The sequence below is a fragment of the Notothenia rossii genome, assembly GCF_949606895.1.
Source record: "Notothenia rossii genome assembly, chromosome: 8".
Classification (NCBI taxonomy): Eukaryota; Metazoa; Chordata; class Actinopteri; order Perciformes; family Nototheniidae; genus Notothenia; species Notothenia rossii.
Window position 1 is genome coordinate 40925000 of NC_136906.1, and position 13093 is coordinate 40938092.

The 13093-nt window shown below is 40.1% G+C and overlaps 1 protein-coding gene across 1 annotated transcript in view; it reads left to right on the forward strand.

The window, feature by feature from the left end:
• Window positions 1–7967: 7967 nt before the first annotated feature.
• The window catches only part of rras (RAS related), a 22221-nt gene continuing 17095 nt past the window's right edge, over window positions 7968–13093 (forward strand). Inside the window, exons 1-4 of the mRNA XM_079643039.1 lie at window positions 7968–8372; window positions 10005–10092; window positions 11897–11999; window positions 12138–12246. Of these exons, the coding sequence (XP_079499165.1) occupies window positions 8286–8372; window positions 10005–10092; window positions 11897–11999; window positions 12138–12246 (387 nt within the window). The 5' untranslated portion in view covers window positions 7968–8285. The remainder of the gene's footprint in view (window positions 8373–10004; window positions 10093–11896; window positions 12000–12137; window positions 12247–13093) is intronic.

Genomic DNA, 13093 nt, shown 5'->3' on the forward strand with positions numbered 1-13093 from the left:
TACCTCTGCTGCAGAGGATAAATACAGAAGTTACCAGCCTCAGAAAGCACACATTAAAGCACCTCAGATTAGAGCCCACATGATCAAGAAGAAGAAGATAATTGTTTGGGCCAAGAAACACAAGGATTGGACATTAGACCAGTGGAAATCTGTACTTTGGTCTGAATAGTCCACATTTGAGATATTTGGTTGACTTTCCAGTCAACCCTGACATCTTGAGGGGATTGGTGGATTTAGTTTCCTCCCTGCACACTGTGCTGGAGGAGCACCTAAAGACCGCCACCGTTTTTAAAGGCACGTCAAAGACGTACACCACATTGATTTTAAGAATAAGAATAATTATTATTAGTTTGGTTCCAACTGCCGTGTCTTTGTGAGACGCAGAGAAGGTGAGCGTATGGTTTCCGCATGTGTGGTTCTCCCCGTGAAGCATGGAGGAGGAAGTGTGATGGTGTGGGGGGGGGGGGGGGGGGGATACCACAGCATTCTAGCCAGCAAAATATAAATCATATTCTTGATTTTTTAACACTTATTTGTTTACTAGATAATTCCAAATGTGTTCTTTTATAGTTTTGATGTCTTCAGTATAAATCTACAATATAGAACAAATAAATAAAGACTTTGTATTTGAAGGTGTGTCCAAACTTTTGACTGGTACTGTATGATGTATATATATATATATATATATATATATATATATATATATATATATATATATATATATATATATATACATCTATATCTACATATATATATATATATATATGATATATGTAGGTATATATATATGTATATATATATTACAGAACAACGGTATAATCAACAGTAATACAAAAAGCTAAAGATGTACCGAACTAATAATGATTGTTCGCATTCATAAAATCAATGTGGTGCACGTCTTTGAAGTGCTTATAAAAACACTGGTCTTCAGGTGCTCCTCCAGCACAGTGTGCAGGGAGGAAACTAAATCCACCAATCCCCTGAAAAGGCCAGGGTTGACTGAAGTCAGTCTCGTCATGCCCACACAAAGCCAACTCAAAAGCCACACAAAAGGTCCTTATTTTGGATAAAATATGCCTGTTTTTATCCACCTCCTCATTGTGTTTCCTCACCGCAATCCTGTTGGCGTCTCCCGGCTGCGTAGCAGTTGCTTACTTGGGGCGATACAATAATCGCCCCTCTTGTGTTTGTTTTGAGGACGCTGATTGGCTAAATTTTATGACACACGTTCATATCTTGAATCAGCAATTGGCTAACCTGCTACAGAGACCCGCCTCCTTGGGGCGATTTCTCCATCGCCCCAGCACAGTACTTTAGTCATACAGTGCACTAGGAAAAGTATATATTTTGCACAAATTATTTTAAAAACATATTTTACACATATTTCTGAGAACATTCCATATTTTAAACACACAAATATTGACAATGTATCTATTAGTATTATTATTATTATTAATAATAGTGTTTATGTGTGTGGTTTAGGTAGGGCGGCGCCCTATCACCCCCTATGGCCAGCCGCCACTGTATCAAATCCAGTCCAATCGAATAAATACTGCATACTAAGTTGTACACTTAAAAGTAAAGTATTTACCCCTGATGGAAGAAGCAGGAAATAATATTCACTACACTACAAACAGATCCTAAATAAGGCTGTGTGTGTGCGCGTGCGTGCAGGAGCGGCTGGCCTCTCTGGGGATATCCTATATAGTGAGTGTGAACCGGTGCAGCCCCGAGCCGGGCCTACAGGTACCACACACACACACACACACACACACACGCACGCACGCACGCACGCACGCACGCACGCACGCACGCACACACCACAAGGGATTTATTTTCAGTTCTGAGAATAAAGTCAGAATTGTTTTCTCAGAACTTCAACATACAGTTTTGCTCAGATTTAATTTAACATGTGGCCCTAATCCTTTTCCATAATTAGAAACGTATTTAACATTTGACAGTGACATGATGTCTCCATCCGTGTGTGTAGCCTTTGTTGTACATTAGGAGGCTCCAGTACATTATCTAATTGTGCTAAACAATAACTTCAAGAATTCCTTTATTTGTCCCACAATGGGGACATCTACATTGTTACAGCAAAGTATAGATTGATACGAAGAAGGTCAAGAAATAAGACACTATTATATGAAAGGCATGCATATAGTATTTAAAATAAAAATTATTACAATTTACAGAAGTACACATTCAGGAAGATAAGTAAAACAAATTAAAATAATACACACATACTGAGCCAGAGAGCATTGAAAGGATATTCAAAGCTGTCGTCCTGCTTTCTGTAGGGCGACAGCAGCAGTCCGTTTGGATTCACAGTCAAATATAATGAAATTGACACAAAGTCACAGCAAAGAAAGTGTCAGTGTTCATAGAAACGTCTCTAACCAGCTGTGCAGTTTCACCCATTAGTTTATGCAATGTAGGGTCCGTATCACTCGTCCACATGGATCTCCAAACAGAACGTTTCTCTCTTCTCTCTGAAACTGAGAAGAGTTTCATGAAGACAAAGATTGACAAAGTTGACATTGAAAAACACATCAATATGCAAAGAAAATAAAAATAGAATATTTTAGTGGTAATATTTAATTTTTCAGTGTTCAGTTCCCTGCCATTACTTGTTTCTAGGCTAATGTTTTCAGTTCAAAGCCTTCCAAAATGTAACTGTGGGCTATGCACTCCTCTGTGGCCATTCACATGTTGAGTTCTGAAGAGGATACGTTCCTTAACTGTTGTGCTCTTTATAATAATACTGATGTCTAACCAGACCGTGGATCATTGTTGAATATCATGAGTTTGTGAGCCCTGCAGACCAGGCACTAACCACTTCCTGTCTCTTTATCAGGTTTGTGAAAGAGCGCCAGCCCTCCATTTCCCCCAACTTCAACTTCCTGGGTCAGCTGTAGCACTTCCAGCGCACTCTGAGCCAGCAGCAGCCGGACCCTCATCACCCTCATCACCCTCATCTGCCCTCAGCAGAGGAGCAGGGGCCACACAGAGATTCAGCAGAGGAGCAGGGGCCACACAGAGACTCAGCAGAGGAGCAGGGGCCACACAGAGACAGACCCCCGCAGAGGCCCTCTCACTCACAGCTGTCAGGGACACTTGACACTTTTCATTTGACTCTTAATCAAACTCAGCAGCAAGTCCACAGGCCAGGTGAGGGTCCATCTGTAAGCCCCTGTGAGCCTGCACCTGCAGTAAAGCCCACAACACTACAACTCCCAGCAGCCTCTGCTTCTCTATTAAAGAAACGCAAAAGCCTCACCCTCCGTCTCACCCCTTTGGGCTCCCCAGCAAGTTGCAGCCAGCAAGCAAAGTGCAGCTCCACACCTCAAACTTTCCACAGCAGTGAGCTGCACACGGCCCCCCAGGCACAGGGAGCAGCCTCACCTCAAAGTGCAGCACATCAGAGATGAAGGAGCAGGGGCTGCTGACCCCCTTCAGCCTCACCCTCAACAAGCTGCTGGGCTGTTTGTCCCCCCTGTTAAGATGGGACAGCCTGCAATGCCGTACAGGTGCTGAGGGTGTTGTTTCTGTTTGTGTCAGCATGTTAGTCAGATGAAAGCAAACCACCTGCAGGAGATCTGAGAGAACTCATGTCTCCTATTTATTTATTGCAGAACTGAAAATAAGGATTATACTATACTGATAATAAACACCTTGACAATTGCATCGTGTTGGCAAAATGTGACTTTTATAAGATTCATTTATTTAAAAAGACTTGTTGCCGACAATTATACTAATAATAAACACCTACACAATGGCATCGTGTTGGCAAAATGTGACTTTTATAAGATTCATTTATTTAAAAAGACTTGTTGCCCACTTGCGTGAGATGTGTTGACTGATTATGAGTAAACATGATATGTCCAACGTGTCTCATCTCCTTCTTATCAGTGCGGTTTAGAGCGGCACTTCCCAAGATAGATACCTAGTTTGTAGGTCTCATATGACTCATCACTATCATGACACCAGAAATACAAAAGTAATGACAACTTAAAACAAGTATAAACAATAAAATACTACCTCTGTTCTAAACCTTTACTTGCCTAAGAAGCCATATCTGGGCAGTGTTCTCTCTGAAGAGCTCCCCTTTTTCCTCACATTCCACAGAACACCTGCGGGATGTGAGGAAAGGCAAATGTATTGTGCAGTCAGGAGTGCAAAAGTAATGATGTGGTGGTATAGTCATGCAGACTTGTGTGCTGGTAAAATGGCCGGCAGGATTTTTATATGGTGCGATCTATTGGCCTGCAAAAAGCTCTACAGTGGGCCTAATGCCAGCTGAAAGAAAGATCCAGATATCACGCAGGTAAAAGGCAGAACACCAGGGGCTGGCTGTGATGGGTCAGTTTGATTGAGAATATAGTAGTGTAATCATTAATTAATGATTTCAACTAACACTACAAAGGTTTTGGATGTGGAAACCCCTTCATTGTTTTCGCTGATTTTGTGCATACACTACATGTTCATGGACTGTACACAGAGATTACAGAAAACATTTAGTGTTTACTGTAATCTGAAGCATAGCAGACCGGAGGGAAAGTGTATGGCAAGCAGTGAGATTTTATTGTTCTATGGGGGACAAAGTTTAACAGTGCAGTGGAGATGTAAGTCTTTTTGTTTTTGACTTTCATTCTTGAGTATTATATTTTCTTTACGAATGAAAGTGATTTACCAAACCGGTTGTTCAAGGGTTGTATTCCATCAGCTTAATGTGGCCATATCATTAATCAACTAATGCTATTATTTTATTAGAAGTCGTAACAAAAGTTACATTTCATCACATTATTGTCATTATAATTGCAGCATTCATTCTGTTTTAACTAGTTAACGCGTTAATAACGCATTAAGGCAAAACAAAATGAACGCCACTAATTATTTTGACGCGATTAACGCATGTGCAGTGGCGTTTTTATATGTACAAAAGTGGTGGGGCGCAAAAAACGTAGATGTCTATATATAAGCTTCTGCAGTGGCGTGCAGTGAAGTTCATGGTTTGCACTGGAACTGACTCTTCAGGTTTACAAATATTATATTTTGACCAAAATCAAAATATGATATTATATTCAAAAGCTTTTTTTGTCTGATACTTCGATTAATTTTAAACAGACAGTTCAACTGAAGGATACCCAAAAAATGTAATATTATCATTTAAATATTGAATTGTTCTCTCTTAGTAAGATCCCATTTTCAATAAAAATGCGGCCTTACCTTGACTTGAAGATGAAGTCCATTTGCCTATCCTTCTGGACACAAATCTCTATTACTTTTTTGTAAAAGTCCTCCAGTTTCAAAAGTCTATCATAAATCTAATCGAGAGATTTATGATTAGAAAATTATAAAAGCAGGGTAGACATGTGGATATTACTGAACAAAACGTGCATTTATCTAACAGGTACGTTTCCCACAGATCTTATTTTGAGCTATTTTCTAAAATCAAGCAATGATAAACCTGTGAGTTGGATGGAGAAAAGTAAGAATCAATACAGATTTTTTTTAGTTTAAAGTAGATTCAGATTGAACATAGTAAAACAAATTCGATTATAGTGTCCGTCCAAAAATAAACCATTACTTATAGTGAAAACTACCATTGAATGATGGGATAGTAGACTAAAAGCTTGAGGAATCCAAACTATAACTATAATAAGTACCCTGTATCAAGATTGATGCAAAACAAGTGACATTTTACCTTTTTAGAGAGGTTTAGCAAAAATAAAAACCACCTCTGGGGTCATTTGGGAGGAAATGGGTGTATTTGCGGTTTCTCTGGAACCCATTGGTCTATTTTGATGATTAACATCTCTTTTGAACCGTTAGAACCAATAGAATCGAAGGGAAATTTCCACAGAGTGGCGAAGTCCCTCCCCTTCCGGGGGACCTCCATGGGACCTTATTTCGGAAAAAACATGTATTGAAGTCAATGGAAAGAGAAAGATTATCTTTTGATCCATTTTGAATTGTGCAACGAATTACACATATGATGTTTGTCAATTTAAAAGATAATTTTGCAAGTAAAAAAAATAAAAATGTGTCGTAAAACTGTGAGGTAACACATTTGTTTGTGTGAAGCGCTCAATGAACTTCAACTCTGGTCTTGCATACGTCACCAACACCAAGATGGCCGTCACGTTAGCACATTTCACCTCTTTCTTTCAGAATGAAGTGAAACATATTAAAAGAGGTGAAAATCACTACAAGTCTGGCCATGTTGAGAACTGTACATACACAAAAGGGGAGTTAGTCGGTTCCGTAAGAGCCAGCATTCGGGACCGGCTTTACAAGGCTTCGGTGAGATGTGTAACGGTAATGTACGCGACTCTGGGATTTGTAGTCTTTCTAGTTGCGTATTTTTCATAGTCTTATATTTCAACAGTTTTAAGACAAACTGTGACTTTTTTGACATGGAATTTTTTAAGATTGACAAACATCATATGTGTAATTCATGGCACAATTCAAACGGGATCGAAAGATAAGTTTTCTCTCTCCATTGACTTCAATACATAATTTTTCAGAAATAACTTCGCCACTCTATACACACACACGTTACCATTGAGAAGTCAGCACGCAGTTTGTCCAAAGCAAAATCTTACGCTCTGACATCTGAAAACTGAAAACTAGGTTTATTGCTGATGGATTATCAGAAATCATTAAAGTGACACAGACACATTGGACTAGCCTGTGGATTAACCTTCAGCAGCATTTTTATCGTTTTAATGCCATTGAAGACAACTTTTGATCAGAAAACAACAAAGGTACAGTAAGACATTGCCGTGTTGGCTATACCTAATGCTTGGTGGTGTGATGTCTGTGTTAGCTTCTCATGTCGCGAGTTCGGATCAGTCAGTAAGGATACTAATACCTTTATAATCTGTGGAATCTCAGTTTGCTAATCAATATCTTGTTTTTGCAGATACGATAAGTAATAAGGGTATTTTAACGTGAGTTCTGTGCTAAGTCTGTTAGCATTTTTTCACTCGGGGCTAATTCTGAGCCTTTGTTATCACCCTTATGTTTCGTTTAGCTAAAAAGTGTTAATAGTGTCTGATAGCTGAGTTTCTTCCCATTAAGTGGGTATGACACATTAATAGGTTTTGAAATGTTAAAAAGCCCTCAGACGCTGTTTCTTGCAGATGTTGCGCCCGCGGGGGGAATGGGGCTTAACAGGTTAACAGCTTTAACCAACTAGTTGAAATGCAGTGCTGCAGTGTTATGGAGGAATTCAAGTTTAAGTTTAGAAACAACCTTACCCACAGGAAGTCTCACATAGTCTCTTTACAAGAAGTGAATGTAAAGAGAGACAAAGTCATGCCCCTCCTCGAGATAGACTCGATCTTTAAAACTGTGTCATTGTTTTTATGGATATTGTGCTGCAGTCAGACATGTAGCTTCATGCCAGCGGCTGCATGACTGCAGCCTGTTGGCGGGGGGCCAGAGGGAGGTATGTGCTGCCTCAGGGCAGCTTTCTCTAGCATAGAGGGCTGTACACGGTTTACAGATAACATGTAATAGTCAATATAATCTTTCAAAGTTTACCATGAAAAAGTGGTTTCTCATTCTCAACTTACATGTGTTGTTCCAGCTCAAACATTACTGAAAAGTTTGATGGTAAACTAAGGAGACAACATCTATTTATTTAAATAATGTCATATTATTATGGATAAATATAATGACAGTAAATATTTCGGGCCTCGTGCTGCTTTTCAAATACGCGGGTCATTCGGTTAAATTTATGTCACGGACACTCAACATGACCAAATAAGGAAACTGACACATGATGGTGGAATTCGTACCGATCAGATTTCACTTCTAATGAGAAGAAAGCTAAAGTGTGTGAAGTACCGACTAGTGTTTGTGTGTGTGTGTGTGTGTGTGTGTGTGTGTGTATGCGTGTGTGTGTGTGCACGCGCGTGCGCGTGCGCGCACATAAGTTTCTCGAGGAAAAAGAAAAGAGGAAGCAGTACCGCCCCCAGAAGAAGCTGGAGGTTGAGCAGAGAAGTAAAAGCAGCTCCACGGATCTGTTCAGCCCAAAACCTGAAGCTAAAGCTCGGTTATTTTAGTCTTTACTTCGGCGGAGAGGCGGTGGACTCAGGGACTTGTCTGGCCAGGACTGTTAGGACATGAGCTTCAGGTAGAGGAGTTCCATTTTGTCGCTAAAGTCGTCCATGCCGCGCTCCTCTGCTCACATTCCGTGAAGAGGCGGATCTACTTTACTTTGGATTGTTGTGCTGCTGGGCGGTTGATCGGAACAGGGCCGGACCAGAGGCAGGATGAGTGCAGAAGAAGAACGATTCAAACTGGTTGTGGTGGGTGGGGGCGGGGTGGGGAAGAGCGCCCTCACCATCCAGTTCATCCAGGTATGAAACATCTGTAACATCTGTCCTCTGTAATGTTTGTGTGTGCCATGTTTAAGTCTTTGTTGAGTCTGCTCTGCATCAGTGGTGAAAGTAACAAACCGCACTCAAGCACTAGTTACATATTCTTTAAATTAGACATCAACTTTATCTGCTGCAAAATGTAAAAGACTGAACATCCATTTTTTAAATCAAATGACATTTTGCATACTCCTTCCTGAACTTTTAAGAATCAAGATTTGATGCTCATACCTCATGTACCACGTTTGTACACTAAAGTGTTATTATTTGCAATTTAATACGAGATTTAGCCTTTTGGCAAAATTGTTTTTTATTTACATCACATAACAGCTTTCACCTCACCTAATACATTTATGTGAAATCTGTCTACATAATACATTTAATTAAGTAAACGTTTCAGCCTTATCAGTGAAAGGAACATCCTCTGAAAGTTGCTCTGTTAAAGTATTTAATGAAGTAATCCTCACACAGAGGATGTTCCTGTGAGGGATTGGCTCTGTAGCTCTGGCTCACTTTGATTCACACATTGACTGTTAATCACATCACACCATGTCATGTGTGACGTTGATTGGCTGCTCGTATCGCCTCACCACAACACAGAAGAGACCATGACCCTTGTTACCAGCTACGGAACAAGACCACTAAAAACTTCAGTTATGAAGTGGTTCATAGGAATTCTGTCTTTTCGCTGAGCCAGATCATTTGGCTCAGTGATGAGGGGCAGTCCGTTCTGCTCTTCACTCCCACTTCTGGCTTTTATTATTGTGCCAAATGTTTTCACCTATGGTCAATATGTGTGCGCACATGGTCCCTTTGTGTTCTGTTTTAACAGTGAAGGAACTTTTTTTATCCCCAACACGCATACGCAAATCGTTATTTTGTATTAATTACAAATGTCATATACTTCACCGTGCTGCTAGTCAATTAATTGTATTGCCTGGGCAGCCATTGTTCCAAAGAGCCACGTTTACCAAGTGACTGTGCTGGCAAATGCAAGTAAGCATACATTAAAATTAAATATAACTTTTTCTAACAAAGCCAAAAATCAACTAAATAAAAAACTAGAACTTAGGTAAACCGTTGAGTGAATATAAAAGCGGACGTTTCCACCGTGAGGTCGTCCTTTGGTTTGTGGACTTCTGTTAAATAATTTAGCAATTTGTCAGACACAGGAGGGTTAACCTAGAGCAACTCACTTTTAGTAGACCAAGATGTTACTACTATCTTTCCCTGTTAAAGATTTGAACTCATAGGGCAAAAACACAGACAATTCCAGACCGGACTGAAACGTGGTATTGACTTGTCAATCACAAAGAAGACCCGCCCTAAAGCATACCAATGCTATCATCTCTTTTACTGCAAATGGGACCATGATTTACAAAATAAACATCATGCTGTATTGAAGAAGACTTGAGATTCTTCTCATCGGCACACGGTCATTATAAAGAATGTTATTACCAGTATCATTAGGATTCTCCTTGACCATAACATACTTGTTCATTAGCAATTACTAATGTCCAATCTCCAACTGTCACTATGGAGCCAGGTACTTGTTGAAGTATTGAGCAGCATAAACAGAAGTACTTTGTTATTAACATTGAGTGTATCCCACAGTCCTATTTTGTGTCAGACTACGACCCCACCATCGAGGACTCCTACACCAAGATCTGCACCGTTGGGGGGAAGGAGACCCGGCTGGACAGTAAGGCTTGTACTTCTTAATGTTTGTCAGAGTGTGTGTACGGCTTTGTTTAAATGCTGAGGGTGTGTTGCACTGTGATATGACACAGTGTTTGCTCTCTGGAGCTTTAATTCCCTTGTTAGGACTTGTACTTGGTCAGTGTGGAGGAAGCCAGGCTAGTGTTGGCTCACACTGCTGTCTCCCTACACACACACATGTGAATCATCCTGTGTACAGCTACTGTTTCCAGGACTCTGGCTGTTCTTCAGACCATTTGTTTACTGCACTGCGGATTGAACTCCACTGTGAGAACCCTCTGAATGTTCCCCCTTCCTGTTTACAAACATTACTGTCCACTCAAAGTAAAGTTAAGCTTCTCTGCTGAACTGAAGTATTATAAGCCATATTTAAAAGCACTTAGATTAGTTATCGGCTACACAATATGTCTCAGAGTGATTTGTACACAGATGTAGCAGTGTGTGCTGTGGGTGGTGTTCAGGGTGTGTACACACACACACACACATACACACACACACACACACACACACACACACACACACACACACACACACACACACACACACACACACACACACACACACACACACACACACACACACACACACACACACACACACATATGCTCTGTCAGAAAACTCAGCAGGAACATGTTAAGGTCTACCCTACTGATAAAATAAGTACAAGTGTTCTATTTTAAAAAGAAGATCATAACCTGCAGTTTATGTACACCTGACCTCTAATAATAATTTCTAGTAATTTGCCTCTTCTTCTTCTCTGTGCTTGAAGTCAAATTGTGAGAGAAGCCTTTCCTTTACCTCAGTGTAAAACTGTTACCGATGGCTGATGTTACTGATTGCTGATTTTATGTTTTATTTAATAAAGTGTTGAAAGTTCAAAACATATAAGCACTTCAACAAATGATGAAATCAGTTGTAAAATGCTTAATAAGCACCGTAACCACATGATCTGCATTTCTCGTCACCATCAGTTGTTTCCTTGAACGGCCGAATGTTGTGTCACAGTAAGGTTGCAGTCGATAAATTGGATAATCCAAAAATCAGCTCCTAACGTCTAATCCTATTCCTTGACCTCTGAGTGAAATGTCACGGGGTTAAGGGATAGTGGATAGGAGAGTTCAAAAGGACTTAGGAGAAGAGACTGTGGTACTTTAGAGAATCCGAATGCACTTTCACTATCCAACGTGTTTATGATGCGCCAGCGGACGTCATAAATTTGCATCTGCTGCTGTGGGGATACTATGGAAACTACAGTTTCCTATACAACGGACTACATGTTGTTTAATAAGAACGAGGGACTACTGTAAACTCATCTAGAGACTCTGCACCGTTCTCTGATGCTGTTGTTTTATGAGGAACATATACTCTTCATTAGGTTGGAACTGAAATAAAAAAGTAAAGTGAAACTTATTGTTATCACTCCCCCCCCCTCCGTTCCCCACGTATTAATCCACATGAATCCCAATACGAATGACTGTATGAAAATATTTGAAAAATAAATACAAATGTATTTATCATTAACTTGTTAGGCCTTAACCTATCACTGTGTATATCACCATTCAAACATGTTTCAAAGTTTAAGAAACCCCCAAAATCTCAGTAAACACTGTGAAATGTTGACTTTATTTGATCAGTTCATATTTCTCCTTTGATTATTATAGTGTTGAACATTAAAGACAAAGCACCTAAGCAAGTTGCTGCATACGTTCTAAAATGCTCTCTCTCTCTCTCTCTCTCTCTCTCTCTCTCTCTCTCTCTCTCTCTCTCTCTCTCTCTCTCTCTGTCAGTCCTGGATACAGCAGGTCAGGAGGAGTTTGGAGCGATGAGGGAGCAGTACATGCGCTCAGGAGAAGGCTTTCTATTGGTGTTTGCACTGAACGACCGGGGCAGGTAATGGGAGTTAAGTGGAGCTGATTGGATTGGTTCATATTGTGTCAATCTGTATGACACATTCCTTCCTGTGATCAGAATGCATATGATTGTGTGGTTCTTGACACCGTGCTGATTACTCCCTGTGTCCCCTGGCAGCTACCACGAGGTGCAGAAGTTCCACACGCAGATCCTGAGAGTGAAGGACCGGGATGACTTCCCCATGGTGCTGGTTGGAAACAAGGCGGACCTGGAGCATCAGAGAGTGGTCAGTACCTTCATGCAGCTTAATGGAGTCGCTTAGCTTTCCATTGTCCCTGCTTCCTGGAAAATACTGCAGTGCAAGTCAGGGAACCGGATCAGTTATTTCACAGGATTTGGAAGTTTCAGGGAGTTTAAAGAACATAAAAATGTAAATAGAACCCCCCCCTAGTGTCTTCAGATGGTATTCATAGGAGGAGCCTGGGACTTCAGATGTAGCAAATGTAGCAGATGTGCAATCAGGTTCAGGTTCTTTATTTCTGTGACAATATAATCTTTGTTGAAGCCACTTTTGTATTCTCTAGGACAAGCTGTTTTTATTTTCAGATAAACTGCTCAAGTCAAAAAGTCAACTTTATTGTCAATCTTTCACTTTGTGTGTACAGACAGAGAGATCAAAATACTGTTTCCCACAATCCCGAATATAAAAGTACAAATATGTATAAAATATGTATAAAATATTTATATCCTATATATTAGGGCTTCTCAAACTCCGGACCAAGGTCCGGATCCGGACCGAACTACAAATCAATCCGGACCGAACCCTGTGTCCCATTATTACAAAATAAAATTAAAAAATTAAAAATTAGAAAAATTAAAAAGTTTCTGAATCTGATGAAAATTAAAGTGGACCTATCATGCTATATTGGAAAAATATATTGTAGGGCCATACCTATACAAAACATTTCTGTAAAGTTTTGTGCTTAAAATACCAAACAGATCACCCATTGTAGCCATGCCTTATACTGCTCATCATACCGCTCTTTTGCAGCCCTGTTAGAGAAACGCGGATTTTGGGTCCTTAGCTTTAAAAAAAAAAGAAGAGGAATTCTACCGGAGATAAAGTAAAATTC